At 44.8% G+C, this 23,782-nt stretch overlaps 1 protein-coding gene across 1 annotated transcript in view; it reads right to left on the bottom strand.

Moving 5' to 3' along the window:
• The window catches only part of LOC126291893 (1,5-anhydro-D-fructose reductase-like), a 52,866-nt gene that overhangs the window by 4,046 nt on the left and 25,038 nt on the right, over positions 1-23,782 (bottom strand). Inside the window, exons 4-5 of the mRNA XM_049985622.1 lie at positions 15,980-16,236; positions 1,489-1,648 (exon numbers count right to left, since the gene is read on the bottom strand). Coding sequence (XP_049841579.1) covers positions 1,489-1,648; positions 15,980-16,236 — 417 coding nt within the window. The remainder of the gene's footprint in view (positions 1-1,488; positions 1,649-15,979; positions 16,237-23,782) is intronic.

Genomic DNA, 23,782 nt, shown 5'->3' with positions numbered 1-23,782 from the left:
GGTCCTCACCGATACCCCAGGAGCAACAGTGTCCCTAATTTGCTGGGAAGTGGCGGTGCGGTCCCCTACGGCACTGCGTAGGATCCTACGGTCTTGGCGTGCATCCGTGCGTCGCTGCGGTCCGGTCCCAGGTCGATGGGCACGTGCACCTTCCGCCGACCACTGGCGACAACATCGATGTACTGTGGAGACCTCACGCCCCACGTGTTGAGCAATTCGGCGGTACGTCCACCCGGCCTCCCGCATGCCCACTATACGCCCTCGCTCAAAGTCCGTCAACTGCACATACGGTTCACGTCCACGCTGTCGCGGCATGCTACCAGTGTTAAAGACTGCGATGGAGCTCCGTATGCCACGGCAAACTGGCTGACACTGACGGCGGCGGTGCACAAATGCTGCGCAGCTAGCGCCATTCGACGGCCAACACCGCAGTTCCTGGTGTGTCCGCTGTGCCGTGCGTGTGATCATTGCTTGTACAGCCCTCTCGCAATGTCCGGAGCAAGTATGGTGGGTCTGACACACCGGTATCAATGTGTTCTTTTTTCCATTTCCAGGAGTGTATATATGAAGATGGCATCTGTTCTTTCGGACATATTGAATGTGGTGCGGTACTATAAGTTGCGAATGTGGCTCTCCTGGGAGGAGTGCCAGTGATAAATCCCAGCAGTCGCACTATCCTCCTCGGTGGCTCAGATGGATAGAGCGTCTGCCATGAAAACAGGAGATCCCGACTTCGAGTCCCGGTCGGGGCACACATTTTCAGCTGTCCCCGTTGACTTATGTCAACGCCTGTTTGCAGCTAAGGGGATTCGTTTCATTGTAAATTCATAATCCCCTTTGGTTCGTTGCTTCACTCCTATTTTTTTCTATTACTCCTCTTATTACCATCCCATCATTGAACGTAAATGTCACATTACTATATTACCACCTACCTCCTTTCATTGCAGGAACTGTTTGTTGCCCCAGTTACGGCAATATTACTACATTATGCCATCTGTGTTCTCCATTTAGCAACTGTTGCTTTAATACATTTCTGCACACCTCTTTTAACCAGAGGATCTGCTTGTTACTGGCGCAGCTCTACTATAATGACATTATCCCACTATGATCCCCTCCAACTGTTTTCATTTCTTCTATGTCATTCTTTTAACCCGTTTTTTGCCTCCTTATTACCAACAGTTACCCTCGCCCTTTTATGTTATCCATACTTATGCCGTATTTCTACATCAAGTAATAGAAACACTGTCTATTTATTTACAACTGACTTAATGTCGTACAAACTCGGCAACAGATATTTTGCTGCCACCCTTTATAGAAACGCTAAGTATGCTAGGGTTAGGCTTCATATAGACCAAGTAAAATGTGTTACTTCTCTTAATAACTTCCATAGAAGTGTTACTTCTGGAGTTTTCCAAACCAGGGAGATCCTTTTAGAGGAAACGCAGATTACAATAAATTCTGCACAGCATCATACTGGTGCATACTCACCGTGAAGTTCTCTTTAACGCGAGCGGGGTTTGAGCTCTTGGGAATGACAGCGACCTCCAGCTGCATGAGGAAGCGGATCAGTACCTGGGCAGTGGTCTTGCCGTGCTTCTGCGCTATACGCTTCACAACTGCATCTCCCAGCAGGTCATACCTCGGCAGTCTGGAATTTCAAATGTAAACAAAACATTATGACCGCTGGTTACCACGTGGCTAAAGGCCTGCTCGTGGAGCTGCAGTCGCGTTACGTGTCAAACAACATATGTAAACAGAGCAATACGAATGGACAATAATTCTAGTGATGGTGTGGGACACAAATGGTGAAATCCACTGATAAAACGTCATTGTCAAAAGGCTGATTGTTGTGGTTCAGCGGAGGGTTCGGGAAACGGGGAAGCTGGTCGTCTGTTTACGTATAACTGTTGTGAGCCTCTATGGGAAGTGGCTGAAGAACGCTGGAAACGTGAGAAGCTAGCAAGGTGTTGGATATCCGCTCATCATCTCAGAATCTGGAAGTCGGAAGCTGGACCATTCTGCAAAGCAAGACACATGGTGATCTGTGGCAGATTGGTCGATAGAGTCGAATGCTGTTGCAGACACACGTGCTGCACAACACGCCGTGCAGCGCAAATTGTTGAACGTGGGGTTCTGCAGCAGTCTTCCCATGATGACCCAACAACATGAGTAATTGCGAATGCTCCCAGGTAGATGGCGTGTTTCTTGACTTCCACAATGCGTTTGATACAGTTCCGCACACTCGTTTAATGAACGAAACAGGAGCATATGCACAAGGTCACTGAGATAGGCAGTGCATGGACAGGAAGGTTTCACCTCATCTGGCGAGTCACGTAATGTGTTAAACCTGGTTCGCAGGAGAGCTTCTGTGAAGTTTGGAAGGTAGGAGAGAAGGTACTGGCAGGAGTGAAGCTGTGAGGACGGGCGTGAGTCGTGCTTGGATAGCTCAGATGGTAGAGCACTTGCCTGCGAAAGGCAAAGATCCCGAGTTCGAGTCTCGGTCCGGCACACAGTTTTAATCTGCCAGGAAGTTTCATATCAGCGCTCACTCCGGTGCAGAGTGAAAATCTCAAATGGTTCAAATGGCTCTGAGCACTATGGGACTCATCTTCTGAGGTCCTCAGTCACCTAGACTTAGAACTACTTAAACCTAACTAACCTAAGGACATCACACACATCCATGTCCGAGGCAGAACTCGAACCTTCAACCATAGCGGTCGCGCGATTCCAGACTGTAGCGCCTAGAACCGCTCGGTCACCCCGGCCGAATGAAAATCTCATTCTACCCTCAGATTGTTATCAAAAATACATGTTTAAAGTCGGTGGTGTGCATAAATTGTCGTCCAGAATCGTATTGAGTACTTTATCAGGAAATTGCTTTGAATAGGTAGTTCAGGAGCCCACTTCAAGTGTACATGGTTGCGGAAACATACATGGCCTCTTCGCAACAAATAATCCTGAGCAAACAGGGAACATCGTGACGGATAGAGGTATTAGTGACAAGAAGCTTGTCGTAGCGTGACTGAATAACGTATCATCAAGACCAATCGAAAACATACACAAAATACACTCCTGGAAATGGAAAAAAGAACACATTGACACCGGTGTGTCAGACCCACCATACTTGCTCCGGACATTGCGAGAGGGCTGTACAAGCAATGATAACACGCACGGCACAGCGGACACACCAGGAACCGCGGTGTTGGCCGTCGAATGGCGCTAGCTGCGCAGCATTTGTGCACCGCCGCCGTCAGTGTCAGCCAGTTTGCCGTGGCATACGGAGCTCCATCGCAGTCTTTAACACTGGTAGCATGCCGCGACAGCGTGGACGTGAACCGTATGTGCAGTTGACGGACTTTGAGCGACGGCGTATAGTGGGCATGCGGGAAGCCGGGTGGACGTACCGCCGAATTGCTCCACACTTGGGGCGTGAGGTCTCCACAGCACATCGATGTTGTCGCCAGTGGTCGGCGGAAGGTGCACGTGCCCGTCGACCTGGGACCGGACCGCAGCGACGCACGGATGCACGCCAAGACCGTAGGATCCTACGCAGTGCCGTAGGGGACCGCACCGCCACTTCCCAGCAAATTAGGGGCACTGTTGCTCCTGGGGTATCGGTGAGGACCATTCGCAACCGTCTCCATGAAGCTGGGCTACGGTCCCGCACACCGTTAGGCCGTATCCGCTCACGCCCCAACATCGTGCAGCCCGCCTCCAGTGGTGTCGCGACAGGCGTGAATGGAGGGACGAATGGAGACGTGTCGTCTTCAGTAATGAGAGTCGCTTCTGCGTCGTATGCGTGTTTGGCGCCGTACGGGTGAGCGCCACAATCAGGACTGCATACGACCGAGGCACACAGGGCCAACACCCGGCGTCATGGTGTGGGGAGCGATCTCCTACACTGGCCGTACACCTCTGGTGATCGTCGAGGGGACACTGAATAGTGCACGGTACATCCAAACCGTCATCGAACCCATCGTTCTACCATTCCTAGACCGGCAAGGGAACTTGCTGTTCCAACAGGACAATGCACGTCCGCATGTATCCCGTGCCACCCAACGTGCTCTAGAAGGTGTAAGTCAACTACCCTGGCCAGCAAGATCTCCGGATCTGTCCCACATTGAGCATGTTTGGGACTGGATGAAGCGTCGTCTCACGCGGTCTGCACGTCCAGCACGAACGCTGGTCCAACTGAGGCGCCAGGTGGAAATGGCATGGCAAGCCGTCCCACAGGACTACATCCAGCATCTCTACGATCGTCTCCATGGGAGAATAGCAGCCTGCATTGCTGCGAAAGGTGGATATACACTGTACTAGTGCCAACATTGTGCATGCTCTGTTGCCTGTGTCTATGTGCCTGTGGTTCTGTCAGTGTGATCATGTGATGTGTCTGACCCCAGGAATGTGTCAATAAAGTTTCCACTTCCTGGGACAATGAATTCACGGTGTTCTTATTTCAATTTCCAGGAGTGTACATCTGTTTAATAAAGTAGATAAAAATTCACTTGATGGTTTGCGAAGTGATAGTTTTCACTCCTTACAATATGATTGTGAAAGCGTAGCCCACATGTAGTTTGAACTCACAGCAATAACATCGACGGCAAATCATAAGAGACCCTCGCGTTGCACAAAACAGGTCAGGACATTGTTAAAGTAGGATCGGAAAAAGCGTGAAAAATTTTAAAACAATGCCAAGTCCCAAGATTGGTGAAGTTTCACAGAAGCTCGAAATTTATCGAGAACTTCAATGCGAGATGCTTTCAACAGTTTCCACAATGAAACTTTGGCTCGAAATCTGGGATAATACCCTCTAAACATTCATGGTGGTGTCTGTTTGTTCTATATCGTGTCTCCCTACCACTTTCGCGCAACGACGCTCTGAGCGTGTTTTTTAGGGAATTAACTAATTTGAACCTGGGACCTGTTGCTGGTAAGGAGACGCCAGACCGCACATGATATGTAGAATTCAGAAGAGTTCAGTGAGACTAGCGATGATATAACCAAATACTAAATGATCTCAGCGTCAGCTCCACTGCACTCCCTGTAAAAGAATCTTAATACTAACTAAATTTAGTGGAAAGGGTTCAAGGCTTTCCTATTTTTAGTTACCTGGTAAAATAACGTCGAAAAAGCAGTTGAGTTTACCATTGGAAATTTATTCTAATCACAAAACATCGTTTGTAAATTGCACTATTAATAAAAGGAAATGTTTTAATACAGGATGGTAAAAACCAACTGCGTTCAACAAAAATGTGAACGAATATTCCCTGAATGGGTTTCCAAGTTCTACAATCGATCGAAGGATGACCTATGCCATATCACATCTATAATCTAGGTTAAATTTAAGTTTCACAGAAGAAAAAACTATCAAAATGGTCTACAGTGACCCTCAATTATCTTTAATTACTTATCTAACTTGTCGTAAATTACAGTGGCTGATGTGGCTTCTCAATAACTATATAAAAGAAAAATCATCGCGTTTCAGATTTTTACTTCAAGTGGCAAATGTGAACACGATGAGTTTTAATTAACGATCGACACTTGTATTACGCAAAAAGGGGGCGTAACAGATGAGACTTCTGCAGTTCTGAGTGAAGCCTTATGCGCTCAAAAATGCGGCATCGCGTGCGTTCATTACCTTGTCGGTGTTTAGGCAGCGTCAGGGCGACAGCGGCCGGCACTCCAGCCGTCCAGCTCGCCGTCTCGGAACCAACTCTCCTCTAACTTCTCCTTACTACAATTTACCGAAGTTAGTTTAAAAAAAAACTATCTGGCTATGTTTTCATCTGACCAATCAGGGTCTCAACCTTAAGCTCCGCCTACAAAAATTCTGCCTATCCAATGAGAAACGTTATACTTTTCGTGGTGGGGCAATGTTTTTAAACTTTGCAACGTAACAGAGACGCTAAAAAGTCTCACGCTAAAACCTGCAGCTGGTGTGGTCCTTTCAGCGTTATCGTGAGAGCTATACTGCTCTTCTGGAGGGCTCTATCTTTTAACATGGGCTGGGGAGTGATCCAAATGTAACAGACACGCGAAAAAGTCTCACGCTAAAACTTGCTGGTGGTAGTGGCCCTTTTTTGTGTTATCGTAAGATCTATACTGCTTTTCTGGAGGGCTCTAGCTTTTGACATGGGCTGGGGGTGGTCCTTGACATACCTGAGACGCGAAAAAGCCTCACGCTAAAACGTGCGGGTTGTATAGTTGTACAGGTAAGCTCGTGGCGTGGGTGCCCATCCCCTCCCTTATCTAGCTTAACACGGTTCTGCTCTCGGCTTCTGTCCTCGTTTCTCCCCTCGGAACTGCATCTGCCTCACGGTGGGAAGGTACGACATGCATTTAGGCATTCTTGTGTTAGTCTGTGGTATTCCATTTGCTCACTCGTTACTCGTATTACTTTGGTTAATTTAATGTCACGATTTATTCGGAGCTATGTGACATTCTACTGGATTTGCTTATCATGTCAGGGTTTTCATGTAAGGTGTTGGATTTGCCTGACACCTTACAACCCAATTCTGATCATATGTAAAGAACCGAAAGCATCGGTTTATTTCCCGTTACGAACAAAACTATTGTTAATGAGTATAGTCCGTTATTCGTTTTATCGATAGATATTAACAGCGACAGTAAAACGCGAAGAATAAACACTAAACAAACTGTGACTCAGTAGCGCAAGGTGGTTGACGGTAGCAAAAGGCGTGGGCCAGGTTAGTGCTGTCGGTGCTCGAATACTTGTTTATATACGTTTTTTACTGTCCCAGGTCTATACATACCGATGAAACAAGACTCACGCTAGACTAATCTGGAAACGTTGTAAGAAATGGGCACGTGAAATACAGCTTTGAAGATCATTTGTTTATAACAGTAAACAAATCGACGTTTTCTGTCGACACTGGTGTCGTTTGGAAGGCTTGATGAACACTGTTTCATTGGGCTGACTCCTAGTCCCCAATGCAATACGAAATTGCAAACATCTGCTGAGACACAGCTCGCACTAATCGTCCACGAGACTCAGAGGGCCATAGACAGTGGCTCCCAGGTAGATGCCGTGTTTCTTGACTTCCACAATGCGTTTGATACAGTTCCGCACAGTCGTTTAATGAACGAAACAAGAGCATATGCACAATCAGACCAATTGTGTCATTGGATTGAAGAGTTCCTAGATAACAGAACGCAGCATGTCATTCTCAATGGAGAGAAGCCTTCCGAAGCACGAATGATTCCAGGTGTGCCGTAGGGGATGTCGTAGGACCGTTGCTATTTACAATATACATAAATGACCTTGTGGATAACATCGCAAGTTTACTGAGGCTTTCTGCGGATGATGCTGTAGTATATCGAGAGGTTGTAATAATGGAAAATTGTATTGAAATGCAGGAGGATGTGCAACGAATTGACGCATGGTGCAGGCAATGGCAATTGAATCTCAATGTAGACAAGTGTAATGTGCTGCGAATACATAGACAGAAAGATCCTTTATCATTTAGCTACAATGTGGCAGGTCAGCAAATGGAAGCAGTTAATTCCATAAATTATATCGGAGTAGGCATTAGGAATGATTTAAAAACGCCGGCCAGGATGGCCGAGCGGTTCTAGGGGCTACAGTCTGGAACAGCGTGACCGCTACGGTCGTAGGTTCGAATCCTGCCTCGGGCATGGGTGTGTGTGATGTCCTTAGGTTAGTTAGGATGAAGTAGTTCTAAGTTCTAGGGGACTGATGACCTCAGAAGTTAAGTCCCATAGTGCTCAGAGCCATTGAACCATTTTTTATTTAAAATGGAATGACCATATAAAATTAATCGTCGGTAAATCAGATGCCAGACTGAGATCGCTCGTGCGCCAACTATAACACCACGTTCAAACTCACTTAAATCTTGATAACCTGCCTTTGTAGCAGCAATAATCGAACTAACTACTGCACCAGACACTTGTTATTCTCCCGGCCGCGGTGGTCTCGCGGTTCTAGGCGCGCAGTCTGGAACAGTGCGACTACTACGGTCGCAGGTTCGAATCCTGCCTCGGGCATGGATGTGTGTGATGTCCTTACGTTAGTTAGGTTTAAGTAGGTCTAAGTTCTAGGGGACTAATGACCACAGCAGTTGAGCCCCATAGTTCTCAGAGTCATTTGAACCATTTGAACTTGTTATTCTGCCTGTTTACGTAGCTCTGTATTTGAATACGCATGCCAATACGCTTCTATGGCGCATCAGTGTAGTCTAGGCACAGGTCGTAATTAGCGTAGATAAAGGAGCCCTATTTATGTACACGGTGATGGCGCCCGATAGCGACACAGATTGGTTGCGAAGGTTTTACATCAGGTGAATTTGGTCGCCGAAATATCAACGTAAGTTCATGCTATTCAAACCACTGTTGCACGATTCTGGCTCGGAGGTACGGTTAACGGTACTGCTGAAAGATGACATCGCCATGGGGGAAGACATCAAGTATGAAGAGATTCAGGTGGTTAGCAGTTGTCTCCGTGTCCTCGATTACTACCACAGGTCCCTTGCAAGCGCAGGAGAATGTCTCCTACCATAACACTGCTCCAATCAACCTGTATCCTTGGCGAACTGCGTGCTTAAAGTCGCCGTTCACCTCGATGAAGGTGTTCGTGGAGACGACCAGCGACCTAGTGTAGGAAAAATGTGCTGCACCCGGAGAGCCTACACTTTTCCATTGATCGACGGTCGAATTCCGATGGTCCCGTGCACATTGAAAGTAACTGACGATGTCGTTGGGTCAACATGCGGGCGTGTAGGGATGGTCTGCTGCGGAGCTACATGTTCAACAACGCACGGTGTGCTCCGAAACACAAGTGCGTGCACTTTCATTGCGCTCTTTCGTAGAGATGCCATAGATTGCCACCTATCCTACTTTACAGAGCAGACAAGCCTCCGAACCCAACGCTCTGTGAAGAGTTTTGGACGTCCAACCACTTGGCGCCTAGTGGTAGTTTCGATGCCCTCCTACCTATCAGCGAAGATGCTCAAGACAGCAGCACCTGAACATTCGACCAGTTTGGCCGTTTTGCGACAATAATCGTTCACAGGCCCTGCGTAAAAATAATCTGTCGTTTGTCAAAGTCGCTTATCTCAGGGGATTTGCAGTTTGCAGCCCATATCTTCGCTGGGGTGATTCCCCGTCCGTGTCTGGTCCTTTTACGTACTTTTGTTACCGCGCCACGTGCCATAACGCCACCAGGCGCTATCTGTCGCCGCGGTGGGCAATGGTCATAATGTTTTTGCTTACGAATGTATATGTAATTTAGAAAGGAGAAAAGTTGTTGCCAAAAATCTCTAAACTTACTTGACCGATTAACTTCAAATTTTTACGCGCATTTCTGATAAATATTGAGTCAGACATAGACTATATTTTTTGTAACCAACAATGGACAGGTTTGTTTTAAACCTGACTGCGAGACTGTGAATACTGTAATGTGCTGAGCCGTGAAAATGTGGTGTTGTTTTGCACTCAGTTTTAACTATGATGGTAGGATATTTACACCTTTAGGCGAATTGTTTCTCAAACATATATATTATTTTTAGTTTTATACACATGATACATTCAATACGTAACAATGTGCCGTTTTGTTTTCTTCCTCACAGTCAGTTGCCACAGAAAACAGGAAAGTTTTATTCCTGGCTTATTGGTTTATGATTAGAATACTACAATGGAATCTGAATTTTTAGTAACAGCCGGCAGGAATGGCCGAGCGGTTCTGGGCGCTTCAAAATCTGGAAACGCGCGACCACTACGGTCGCAGGTTCGAATCCTGCCTCGGGCATGGATGTGTGTGATGTCCTTAGGTTATTTAGGTTTAAGTAGTTCTCTTCGAGGAGACTGATGATCTCAGATGTTAAGTCCCATAGTGCTCAGAGCCATTTGAACTATTTTTTCAGTAACAATAAATAAGGCTTAAGGTTCAAAATGGTTCAAATGGCTCTGAGCATTATGGAACTTCTGACGTCATCAGTCCCGTAGAACTTAAAACTACTTATACCTAACTAACCTAAGGACAACACACACACTCACATGCTTAAGGCCCGAGAGAGATGGGAAGAGGAACAGAGTGTGGGGAGGAAATGAAGATAACGAAAGGAGAGATGGACAGAGAGAGATGGGAAGAGGAACAGAGTGTGGGGAGGAAATGGAGATAACGAAAGGAGAGATGGACAGAGAGAGATGATGTATGAGGAGATGAAGAGAGAAGGCGACGGCGAAGGAGTTGATGATGGAGGATGAGAAGGAGGTGGTGGACAGGCAGAGGGGGCAGGAGGAAGAGATGGACAAAGAGTAGTGGAAGAGGAGATGGGCATAGAAGGGAGAGAAGGTGATTAGGACGTATATACAATTCCCATACGTTTATGGCAGTAGCGTTAGTCACTTAATAAAGGCAGGGTTACCGATCTAGCATGTATCCCAGTCAGGTTTTTTTTTTTTCAGAGTACGCTGATACAGTACAGTCATACTTAGCAATCAAATACAACAGCTTTCTCGTCGAAAGGTGTGTACCTAGAGACTGGAAAGTTGCTCAAGTCACACCAGTATCCAAGAAAGAAAATGGGAGTAATCTGTTGAATTAGAGACCCATGTCACTAACGTCGATTTGCAGTGGGATTTTGGGACATATACTGTGTTCGAAAATTATGAAGTACCCCAGAAACGATTTATTGACAAATAGCCAACACGGATTCAGAAAATATCGTTCTTCGAAGTAGTGAGTGTTATCTATCGGGGATGTCAACATGATTCCACAGTTTTAAATTTCCAGAAGGCTTTTGACACTGGTCCTTACCAGTGGCTTTTAATCAGTTGCATCCCCATGGAGTGTAGATTAATTTATGAGACTGAATTCGTGATTTCCTATCCGTAGTAACTTATGGAAAATCGTCGAGTGAAACTGAAGTAACATCTGGTGTTCCCCAAGGAAGCGTTATAAGCCTTTTGATATTGCTGATCTACATAAATGATTTAGGAGCAAATCTGAGAAGGCTTCTTAGACAGTTTGCAGATCATACTGTCATTCACCGTCTTGCAGAATCACCAGATGATGAGAACCACCTGCAAAATGATTTAGACAAGATACCTGTATTGTGCAAAAAGTGGCAATTGACTCTAAGTAATGAAAAGTGTGAAATAGGCCATATGAGTGCTAAAAGGAATCACCTAAATTTAGGCTACACGAAAATCACACAAAGCTAAGGGCTGTAAGTTCATTTTAATTTAATCAACTGTAAACTGATAAAAATACTTAAGGGTTGCAGTTACGAATAACTTAAGCTGGAACTATCACATAGACAATGTTGTGGGGAAAGTAAATCAAAGACGGGGATTTGTTGACAAAACACTTCGAGATGCAACAGGTCTATTAAAGAGACTGCTTACACCACTATGGTCCGATCTCTTCTGGAGTACTGCAGTGCGGTGTGATAGCCGCATGAGGATTGGCAGTGGACATCGAAAAAGTTCAAAGTAGTGCAGATAGTTTTGTATCATAGGGAAGTAGAGGAGAGAGCGACTGGGATATGATACTTGAATTGGGAAGGCAATCAATAAAATAAAACTTTTTTATTTTGCAGGATCTTTTAGCGAAATTTAAACTACCATGTTTTTCCTCAGAGTGTGAAAATATTTTTTTGGTGCCCACCTACATGAGGTGCAATGACATTCACAATAAAATAAAAGAAATCTGTGGTAGGAAGGATTTAAGTGTTCGTTTTTCCTGTGCACTATATGAGACCTGAATGGTAGAGATATAGCTTGAAAATCGTTCGATGAACCCTCTGCCAGGCACTTATTGAAATTGCAGAATTAACGTGTAGATTAAGATTCGCCCGTAGATGTCGATAGCTTGTACCAGCTAAAAATTGTATTGTGCCTTCCGTACACCCACAATAATTAAATAATATTGAAAATTTGTTTCGTTTGTGATCGACACTGAGTCATGTCGTACCTACTTTTGCCCGGTGTCGCGCAGTAACTCGACGTGTCATGGACTCAAAAAGTCGTTGGAAGTCCGCTGCTGAAATGTTGAGCCATGCCGCCCTTATAGCCATCCACAACTGCGCAAGTGTCGCCGGTGCAATATTTTCTGTGTGAATTGATCTCTCGATTATGTCCCCCTCATGTTGAGCGATCTTAGTTTCCAAACCAGTCGCTCGAACTGTGTAAATGTTCTCCAGTCCAATTGCGAACATTTGTGGCCTGGTGACATAAGCATCTCCAGTCAACGATCGGTTCTGGTGGACCAGAGGAGTCAGTCCATTCCTTGTAAACACAGGCCAAACCATTATGGAGCCACCACCAGCTTGCACTGTGCTTTGTTGACAACTTGGGTCCATGGCTTCAGATGCCTATGCCACACTAGAGTCCTACCAACAGGTCTTACCAACTGAAATCGGGACTCACCTGACCGGGCCACGAGTTTCCAGTCGCCTAGTGTCCAACTGACATGGACATAGATTCAGGAGAGACACTTCAGGCGATGTCGTACTGTTAGCAAAGACACTCGCGTCGGTTGTCCGTTGCCGTAGCCCATTTACACCAAATTTGGCCGCAATGCTCTAAGGAATATGTTCGTCGTATATCCCACATTTCTGCATTATTTCACGAAGCGTTGCTTGTCTGTTAGCACTGACAACGCAGAGCAAACGTCGCTGCTCTCGGTCGTTAAGTGAAGGCCGTCAGCCACAGTGCTGTCAGTAGTGAGAAATAATATCTGAAATTTGGTATTCTCGGCACACTATTGACACTGTGGATCTCGGAATATTGAATTTACTAAGGATTTCGGAAATGGAATGTCCCATGCGTCTAGCTCCAACTACAATTCCGCTTTCAAGTCTATTAATACCCGTGGTGCGACCATAATCGCGTCGGAAAGCTTTTCACATGAATCACCTGAGTACAAACGGCAGCTCCGCTAATGCACTGCCCTTTTATACCTGTACGCGATACTACCGCCATCTGTTTATGTGCATATCGCTATTCTATGACTTTTATCAAGTCTCTGTATGTTGTTGAGAAATATGAAATCAAGTCGTAAGCAGCGCGACTGCGTCACCGTTTAAATGCAGCACTTCCGTAGTTCCCCAGTTTTCTCCCTCGTCACGCTCTGATAGTATGGCGTGGTATGGTGGTGGGGGAAGAGTGCATCCACGTAGGAGGGCTACTGTACACGAGCAAGAGCACTGTTTACTTGATGAATTCTCGGCTGTCCCTACTCTACAGGGTTGTTTGCAAAATGGATTTTCACTCTGTAGTAGTATGTGCTTATTTACAGCTCCTGGCAGAGTAAAACTGTGTGCTGATCCAGGTCCTGAGACCTCGCCTGCCGCATGGATGTCTCCTGATATGCCCTCATAGGTGTGGCAGTAGCCTCAGGTATGCAGGAGGACGTCTGTCAAGTTTGGAAGGTAGGAGAGCAGTGAGGGCATTAACACAGTTGGTGGAGTTTGCCCCAGTGAAAGGCAAGAGGCCATGTTCAACAACCAGTCCGACACACAGTATTAATCTACCATGAAGTATGAAATGTAGAAGTTGGTTGTAGAAAATTGACTATGGAGAGACAATATGCCAGTTTTTGCGCAAGTCCTCAGATTTCAAGCCGATAACAGATGTGACTCTGTTATTATAGAGATGGGATCTTATTATCTTCGGCGAAACATACATGAAACTATTTATGTAGTGACTTGCATTTCCAGTAGTTCATCTGTAGCGACCAATTTCAATTATTTTGTCAGATCGAATGTAACATCTTCATTTGAAATGGCATGGTCCATATCTTGTTTTCTGTACTAAAATTCACATTTCAGTGAACTAAAGTGTATTTTTGTGCTATTATTCTTATGACGCTTCTTTGATTTGCGAGAAAGCTGTTCATTTATTAGTTCACAGAGCTCTGAACAGTTGATTGGCAGCTGAGATGTTTTTTGCAGAGAAACAGTCCACGAATTCTTACACTAGCCAAGCAGTACACAGTAAAGAATATTTTTCATACAGACACTGGAATATCATGGGCAGTTATCTTTAAGTTGAGCCTATTGGGGATACATAGAGGGCTGTACTAACCCTCCTACCAACGACAGGTCCATCTCATTCCATTCACAGGTGAGTGTTTATGATAGGTGCTGCACACCCAAGAAAAAGGGTGTGTCAATTGAAAGCCTTAAATTTTTTTAAAAATATTACTTACAAAGCTGTATTACTTTTCAACATAATCTCCCCCACACTCAATGCAAGTTCTCCAGCGCTTACAAAGTGCAACAACTCATGCACTGTGTGGCGTACCTCTTCATCAGAACGGAAGTTCTTTCCTCCCATTACGTCTTTGAGTGGCCCAAACCTTTGGAAATCACTTGGGACAAGGTTTGATGAGTATGGTGGATGAGGAAGACACACAAAATGCAAGTCTGTGATTGTTGCAACTGTTGTACGGGCAGTGTGGGGCCTTGCACTGTCATGTTGCAAAAGGACACCTGCTGACAGCAATCCACGTCGCTCTGATTTGATTGTAGGCCGCAGATGATTTTTTAGGAGACCTGTGTATGATGCACTGGTGACAGTGGTCTCTCTAGACATGTAATGCTCCAAAATGACGCTTTTTTTCGACCTAAAAGAGAGCATAACATTCCCTGCTGATGGTTCTGTTCGAAACTTCTTTGGTTTTGGGGATGAGGAATGGCGCCAGTCCTTGATCGCCCTCTTCGTTTCCGGTTGGTGGAAGTGAACCCAGGTTTCATCCCCAGTAACAATTCTTGCAAGGAAGCCATCACCTTCTCGTCCAAAGCGCCGAAGAAGTTCTTCACAAGCATCAAAACGTCATTCACTCATTTCAGGCGTCACCTGCCCTGGCACCCATCTTGCAGACACTTTGTGAAATTGGAGCACATCATACACAATGTAGTGTGCTGACCCATGCCTAATCTGTAAACATGCTGCAGTGTCATTCAGTGTCGCTCGGCGGTTTTCCTTCACTATGGCTTCAGCTGCTGCAATGTTCTGTGGAGTCACAACTCGTTGTGCCCGACCTGGACGAGGAGCATCTTCCACTGAAGTCACACCATTTGCGAATTCCTACTCCATCTGTAGACTTGCTGTTGTGACAAACAAGCCTCACCGTACTGAACCTTCATTCGTCGATGAATTTCAATAGGTTTCACACCTTCACTACACAAAAACCGAATAACGGAATGCTGTTCTTCTCTGGTGCAAGTCGCAAGTGGGGCAGTCATCTTTATACTGATACTGCGACTGTGTGTGTGTATCTGCACTATGCTGCCACCTACAGGCCATTCTGCATGCTGTTTGTAGCACACTTACCAACTTCAAGGGTAACGGCGGGATATTACGATCTGTTATTACAAATTTAAGATTTTTATTTGACTCAGCCTTGTAGAATGATATGGTTTAAGCATGTAATCGGCCTTTATGTATTAATAGCTTCACAATGAGTTCTCATAGCAACGTCGTGACCATTTCACTGAGACGCCAAAAGTCACAGGAAGGGGTCTCCAATTTGAAAGCTGCCATGAAAAGGCTCCAAGTACTACGGTTTGATACAGCATATGTCATTAGCATGGACATGATACCAGAGTTACACACTGAATACTGCAGACGTCACATGATGACGCTCGGGTCATAGTCCAGCCAAGATCACACGAGAATTCGTGTTTCTGAGGTTAATAGCGTCACTGGTGGATGTCCAGTATTGTAGAGACAATGTTTCGAAACATGCAAACTTGCCACACTGGATGGGCACAAGTGTTTGATGAACCTGCATCTCAGAGCCTCCGCTATCGATAGTCTACGTGTGACTCAGGCCACTGCCTGTTTAAATGTTGGACATCTGGGCCTAATTCCGATCAGGTGTTCTGCATAGGGTCTACAAGCCCATGAGCGACTCGTGCCCTTGTACCTTCACATGACGTTTACCTGCTCTCTGTGTAAGTTCACAGTTAACGAGAGATTAGGAAGTACGTACTTGCTAACATCGCCGCCCTGCTTCTCGACGAAGGTGTAGATCCCAGGGGTGCCCAGCGGACCCCAAGCGCAGACGGTGATGTCCAGCGCCCGGCAGAAGGCCCTCAGCTCGCGCTGCTGGAGGTAGGCGTGCATCTCCACCTGCAGGTTGGCGGGTTTGATGCGCGCAGACTGCCACACCCGCTTGATCTGGCGCGCGTTGAAGTTGGACAGCCCTATGGAGCGCGCGCGTCCCGCGTCCACCTGGGCCTCCATCGCCTGCACAAAGCGAACCCACCGGTAAGTCGACCACTCTCTTACACAAACAATACTGCTGCACACTACTGAGACGTCAAGAATGGACTGGAATTCGGTGCCCACAGAGAGGAAATCTATGGTATTAAGTCATTACAACTTCGCCTGCACTACACAGTACTTGGCCACAGCAACAGACAAACGCAGTTCTCTGAAAGGAACTCCTTGTAGGTGAGCTGTGGTAAAAATTGCTGTTTTGAAGAGCGCGTCACAGCGCATAGTGTGAAGCAGTCGCCTGCATCTGAGTCTGCGCGTTAACCCGCCAGTCTGCTCGAGTTTGATCAGGCAATGGTCATTGGTTGTTGGATCGATCGGTTGGTCGGTCGCATGAGACACAAGATGACTTGTCCGTCTTGATCTTCGGCACATGTGAGGTCGCCACGTGAGTCCAGTGGGCCGCGGCGTATAGCGAGAAGTAGTGGCTTCGCGGTCGACACGAGAGCAACAGGAGTCAACCCACGACATCGGTCTGGCCGGTGCGAGCTGCGACGCCGTGAGACGGGAGATCGGCTCTCCTTCCTGCGTCCGTTGAAGCGACTGGCAGCGGACGGTTCGGGAGAGCGATTTGGGGGTGCTGCGCCAGGTCTTCTCGAGAAATCGCAGTTTATTAGAAGTTAAGTGACTGGTGATATCTTGTTTGATTTACTCTTGTTAAATTCTACTTGTTTTATTGGTGAGGTCAAGAGCCGTTTTGCTTTGGGGTCTTCCCACCATTCTTCTCCGTTTGCCCACCTGCGGGAACGTGGTTCTTTATAAATTGGGTGCTCCGTTTTTCCCTTGCAGAGTAGGGGCAGGTTAGAGCAACCTGCGGTTCGGGTTTTTCGGTAATATCCCTATCAACCTCCCGTACGTTAGTAGCTGCCTCTGCCATGTTTGTCGGATTTGGTGTGTTAAAGAATTTATTGCTTGGAGTGTAACGGTCTAATACCTGAAATATGTTTTGACCTTTGGAAACTTTGATATTATTGCCTATGATCTTGAGAGGTGGTATCTGTGTACTAAAGAGCATCTTAACTATTGTTTGGCCAACCTTGTAGAATTTTATATAAGATATTTCGTGGGCTTTTATTTAAATGATCGCCGCGCGTGATTAGGCGAGCGGTGTAAGGCGCTGCACTCATGAACTGTGCGGTTGGTCTCGGCGGAGGTTAGAGACCTCCCTCGGGCATGGGTTTGTGTGCGTTTGTCGTTAGGATAATTTGGGTTAAATAGTGTATCAGCTTAGGGACTGATGACCTTAACAGTTAAGCCCCATAAGATTTCACACAAGCATTTAAACGATTATTGTAGTACATAAAGTTGCCACCCTTTCGCCGTAAGACTTTTCTTAGAAGTTAAAATCAAGGTACACCTTCGGTGGCAAGGTTAATATTTCAATTATTAGTGTTTTGTACCATTTCCATCCATCCTACGGGGGTTGCATATTTTGTGTGCTTGTGTAAATTGTTAAAACTCTTTGTTTAAAGTTATCTGGTGTGTTGCAGATTTGCACCAGTGTAATCTTTCAGGGGCTGTTGCGAGCGGTCTTAACTACCGGCGTGTCAAAAGGGAGCGGCAAGGTTCTCTGACCAAAAGCTCATACAGTCAAAACTTGTTTCTTTCTGCCTCTGAATAAATAGTAACTTTGATATTTAGAAGGTGCTTTCTGATTATAATTTTAAATGTTTCTTTTAAAAAATGCTTTTATACATTACTAAAGTAAATAAAATTCCCATTTGTTGAAAGGAATTTCTTTATGATTTCATCATTTACTTCCTGGCAGCTACTTCCATGCTCAAATAGTGTTACTAAATGTGTTAATGTTCTTGATGAATTGCTAGTAAGTAAAATAAATCCTTAAGAATATTCCTTGAAAATAAATCACTGTTCAGCAGGTAAAACAACACTGCCAATAACATCATTAATCTACACAATGCTCTTCACCCTCTATACACTTGCCATTTCTCGACAAGTATCCTAATTCCGTCCTTCAAGAAGCTCTGTGCCCTCGTCCACAACCACTCCTGCACCGCCTCAACAGTGTTATTCTCTAACAAAAGTTGGACTCATCCTCGTCCTTCTTTGTCAGGGTTAAAAGGTGAACATCACTTGGAGCTGCAAAAGGACTGTACAATGGGTGCTCCAGCAGATCAAAATTAAAATTTAGAGTGCAGTAGATTGTCTTATCATTAATATGAAGGCGGTCACAGCCGTGAAGCAAAATCACACATTTCGAGGCTGCCTTCTACGAGCTCATCACTCGCACTTGCAATTAGAGATTCCACAATAGTTCACAGTTATTGTCACCGTTCATTGCTTCTTCATTAGAGAGTAGTAAATCAACTTCGGGCCTTTCATATTCAAAAATACTGTGATCGTCTGATTTCATGCAAATTTTTTGGCTTTCTATAGACGATGTTCTCACTATTGATGCTGTGGTCTTCAGTCCTGAGACTGGTTTGATGCAGCTCTCCATGCTACTCTATCCTGTGCAAGCTTCTTGATCTCCCAGTACCTAGTGCAACCTACATCTTTCTGAAACTGCTTAGTGTATTCATCTCTTGGTCTCCCTCTACGACTTTTACCCTCCACGCTGCCCTCCAATACTAAACTGGTGATCCCTTGATGCCTCAGAACATGTCCTACCAACCGATCGCTTCTTCTAGTCAAGTAGTGCCACAAACTTCTCTTCTCCCCAATCCTATTCAATACTTCGTCATTACTTATGTGATCTACCCACCTAATCTTCAGCATTCTTCTGTAGCACCACATTTCGAAAGCTTCTATTCTCTTCTTGTCCAAACTATTTATCGTCCATGTTTCACTTCCATACATCGCTACACTCCATACAAATACTTTCAGAAACGACTTCCTGACACTTAAATCTATACTCGATGTTAACAAATTTCTCTTCTTCAGAAATGCTTTCCTTGCCATTGCCAGTCTACATTTTATATCCTCTCTACTTCATCAGTTATTTTGCTCCCCAAATAGCAAAACTCCTTTACTACTAAAGTGTTTCATTTCCTAATCTAATACCCTCAGCGTCACCCGACATAATTCGACTACATTCCATTATCCTCGTTTTGCTTTTGTTGATGTTCATCTTATATCCTCCTTTCAAGACACTATCCATTCCGTTCAACTGCTCTTCCAAGTCCTTCGCTGTCTCTGAAAGAATTACAATGTCATCGGCGAACCTCAAAGTTTTTATTTCTTTTCCATGGATTTTAATACCTACTCCGAATTTTCCTTTTGTTTCCTTTACTTCTTGTTCAATATACAGATTGAATAACATCGAGGATAGGCTACAACCCTGTCTCACTCCCTTCCCAACCACTGCTTCCCTTTCACGTCCCTCGACTCTTATAACCGCCATCTGGTTTCTGTACAAATTGTAAATAGCCTCTCGCTCCGTGTATTTTACCCCTGCCACCTTCAGAATTTGAAAGAGAGTACCCCAGTCAACATTGTCAAAAGCTTTCTCTAAGTCTTACAAATGCTAGAAACGTAGGTTTGCCTTTCCTTAATCTAGCTTCTAAGATAAGTCGTTGGGTCAGTATTGCCTCACGTGTTCCGATATTTCTACGGGATCCAAACTGATCTTCCACGAGGTCGGCTTCTACTAGTTTTTCCATTCGTCTGTAAAGAATTCGCATTAGTATTTTGCAGCTGTGACTTATTAAACTGATGGTTTGCTAATTTTCACGTCTGTCAACACCTGCTTTCTTTGGGATTGGATTTGTTATATTCTTCTTGGAGTCTGAGGGTATTTCGCCTGTCTCATACATCTTGCTAACCAAAAGATAGAGTTTTGTCAGGACTGGCTCTCCCAAGGCTGTCAGTAGTTCTAATGGAATATTGTCTACTCAAGGGGCCTTGTTTCGTCTCAGGTGCTCTGTCAAACTCTTCACGCAGTATCATATCTTCCATTTCATCTTCATCTACATCCTCTTCCACTTCCATAATATTGTCCTCAAGTACATCGCCCTTGTATAGACCCTCTATATACTCCTTCCACCTTTCTGCTTTCCCTTCTTTTCTTAGAACTGGGTTTTCATCTGAGCTCTTGATATTGATACAAGTGGTTCTCTTTTCTCCAAAGGTCTCTTTGATTTTCTTGTAGACAGTATCTATCTTACCCCTAGTGAGTTAAGCATTTACATCCTTACATTTGTCCTCTAGCCATCCCTGCTTAGCCATTTTGCACTTTCTGTCGATCTCATTTTTGAGACGTTTGTATTGCTTTTTGCCTGCTTCATTTACTGCATTTTTGTATTTTCTCCTGTATTAAATTAAATTCAATATTTCCTCTGTTACCCAAGGATTTCTACTAGCCCTCGTCTTTTCACCTATTTGATCCTCTGCTGCCTTCACTATTTAATCCCCCAAAGCTACCCATTCTTCTTCTACTGTATTTTATTTCCCCCCTTCCTGTCAGTTGTTCCCTTATGCTCTCCCTGAAACTTTGTAGAACCTCTGGTTCTTTCAGTTTATCCAGGTCCCATCTCCTTAAATTCCCACCTTTTTGCAGTTTCTTCAGTTTTAATCTACAGTTCATAACCAATAGATTGTGGCCAGACTCCACATCGGCCCCTGCAAATGTCTTACAATTTAAAACCTGGTTCCTAAATCTATGTCTTACCATTATATAATCTACATGAAATCTGTTAGTATCTCCAGGATTCTTCCATGTATCCAGCCTTCTTTTATCATTCTTGAACCAAGTGTTACCTATGATTAATTTATGCCTTGTGCAAAATTCTACCAGACGGCTTCCTCTTTCATTTCTTACCCTCCAATCCATATTCACTTACTATGTTTCCTTCTCTTCCTTTTCCTACTCTAGAATTCCAGTCACCCATGACTATTAAATTTTCGTCTCCGTTCACTACATGAATAATTTCTTTTATCTCATCATACATTTCATCAATTTGTTCATCATTTGCAGAGCTAGTTGGCATATAAACTTGTACTACTGTAGTAGGCGTGGACTTCGTGTCTATCTTGGCCACAATAATGCGTTCACTATGCTGTTTGTAGTAGCTTGCCCGCACTCCTATTTTTTATTCATTATTAAACCTACTCCTGCATTAGCCCTATGTGATTTTGTGTTTATAACCCTGTAGTAACCTGACCAGAAGTCTTGTCACTCCTGCCACCGAACTTCACTAATTCCCGCTATATACTCTGCCAATTTCTCTGTGGTTCGTGTTAATGGATCGCATCTCGTCAACATTTACTATGTGACTGAGAAAGTCTTCTCTTTTATCTTGAAAACACCTCAAATGTGATTTCGATACTTCCAAATGCTCCTGTTTGCGTTTGTCTATCAGCTGAAGTGGTACACAACGACAAAAAACTTTCTGATAGCTTAAGAGTTTGGTGGCTAGTGTGAAACCCGTGCACAGTATTGTCAATTTTGACATGACGAACATCACGAATAATTCTTTCGGCTGTGTCTACGTTGCTGTCCAATCACCAAGTGAATTGCCTATTCTAACACTCTTTTTAACATGTAGACTCTTATCGTTTTTTAAAGCAGATTAACCACTGAAAATCTTTAGGTCACAATGACACAGATTTAGCTTTTTTAGAGTGCAGAAAACTCACTATATGCAGGTTGTCCAACCCAGCCCCCAGATTTCAGCCAATTAGACAAAAAAAATGTTTCAAATGGCTCTGAGCACTGTGGGACTTAACTTCTGAGGTCATCAGTCCCCAAGAACTTAGAACTACTTAAACCTAACTAACCCAAGGACACCACACACATCCATGCCCGAGGCAGTGTTCGAACCTGCGACCGTAGCGGTTGCGCGATTCCAGTCTGTAGCTCCTAGAACCGCTCGGTCACACAGGCCGGCGTCAATTAGAACATCGTTCATTATATATCATTATGGAAACTATGACACTACAAATGAAGTATTAGCTCTGGCGCAGATATGACCAGTATCTGCAGTGGACACCATTGAACCATTCATATCTTTGCAATTCATTACCCAGTTGTTTTAAAATCGGAAAGGGAATATATCTATGGAAAATTTACAGACTCGCCGCGGTACAACAAACACTATTGTCCGAGTTGTCGTCTTCGTTCTCAGTACACTTGGTTAGCCAAGGGGTTAGTTTTCTGATACCTTAGCAAGAAAAGACACCCTTATTCTCATTCGGTCATTTTTTGACAGGATTCTGGATCTTATCGTCGACAGAAAAGCTTTGTCCACTTGTAGACGACTTCAGAGAGGTGCAAAGATGAAACTCTGAAGGACCGAATGAGGCCTGCGATCAGAGTGGTCGATGATATGACTACTGAATAAATGCAAGATGTGTTTTGTGGCTTTGGATGCGTGGAGGCGTGCATTGTCATGCAACAAGTGCCATCGATCCGTTCAGATTCCACTCCTTGTTCTGTATATTGCCATTGGTGGTTTCATACCACTGCACAGCATGAACTGTTTCCCTTGGGGCCAATACTGAGTAAGGAGACTCCATTTACTATCTCAAAGATAGAGGCCATGAGTTTTTGGGCCGAAACGACTGTTCTGAATTTTTCACTGTTGTTGTGGAGAGATGTCGCCACTGTACTGATCGTTTTTCATTGTCCGGGTGCAGCAGCCACCCACGTTTTGTTACAGTCACAGCAGAGTCAATCAGTGGTTCATTCTGCAGTTGAAAATGTTCAGGAAATTCTGGTGAAGAAACTGTTCTTTTGACTTTGTACTTTGTTCTTTTGATACCCACCTCGCAAACAGTTATTGGAAACCAAACGATTCAATAATAATTCCATGAGATGAAATCTGGAAACATTATTTTCATCTAGTCCAATCGATGGTCCCTGAGGATCATTTCTTCAGTCTTGTTCACCGTCTCATCAGTCATGTTTGAATGAAACCCTCTCGTACGTTCATCATGAAGATTCGGTTACCAGGTTTAAACTCACGATGCCATTTTAACGCATTAGTACGACTCCTCACCCACTCCCACTGATTTCGTTCAAAATGTGAAAGGGTGTGTTTCCATTGGAGGAAGAAACGCAGTTTCGAAGAAGAAACCAAGTAATACTCTTTACCTCACAACTGACCGAAGTCGGAGAAGAGACACTCATTTCCAAAAGACACTCAGCTGACTAGGAAGAACCGCGGTTAGAGGCGCCATGTCACTGATTGAGCGGCCTCTCCCGCCGGACGTTCGAGTCCTCCATCGGACATGGGTGTGTGTGTTGTTCGTAGCATAGGTTAGTTTAGGTTAGTTTAAGTAGTGTGTAAGTCTAGGGACCGATGACCTGTGCAGTTTGGTCACTTAAGAACTCACACACATTTGAACATTTGAACTAGGAAGAATGTGCGTGCGTGTAGAATGCACAGCTTGTCCTTGAACTCAGTTCTGCCCGCGTTAGCTGGCCGGACATCCCCGGTATCCGGCCCGCCAAATATTTGAGATGATACCTACACTGCCAACAATTGAGTTTCGAGGTCTATCGCGACCAATAAACCGCGACATTGGCTCTGCTACTCGCTACAAGACTACATAA

The sequence above is a fragment of the Schistocerca gregaria genome, chromosome 9 (assembly GCF_023897955.1).
Source record: "Schistocerca gregaria isolate iqSchGreg1 chromosome 9, iqSchGreg1.2, whole genome shotgun sequence".
Lineage (NCBI taxonomy): Eukaryota > Metazoa > Arthropoda > Insecta > Orthoptera > Acrididae > Schistocerca > Schistocerca gregaria.
Note: the sequence above shows the minus strand (reverse complement) of the source record. Positions and strands in the feature narration are given on the sequence as shown.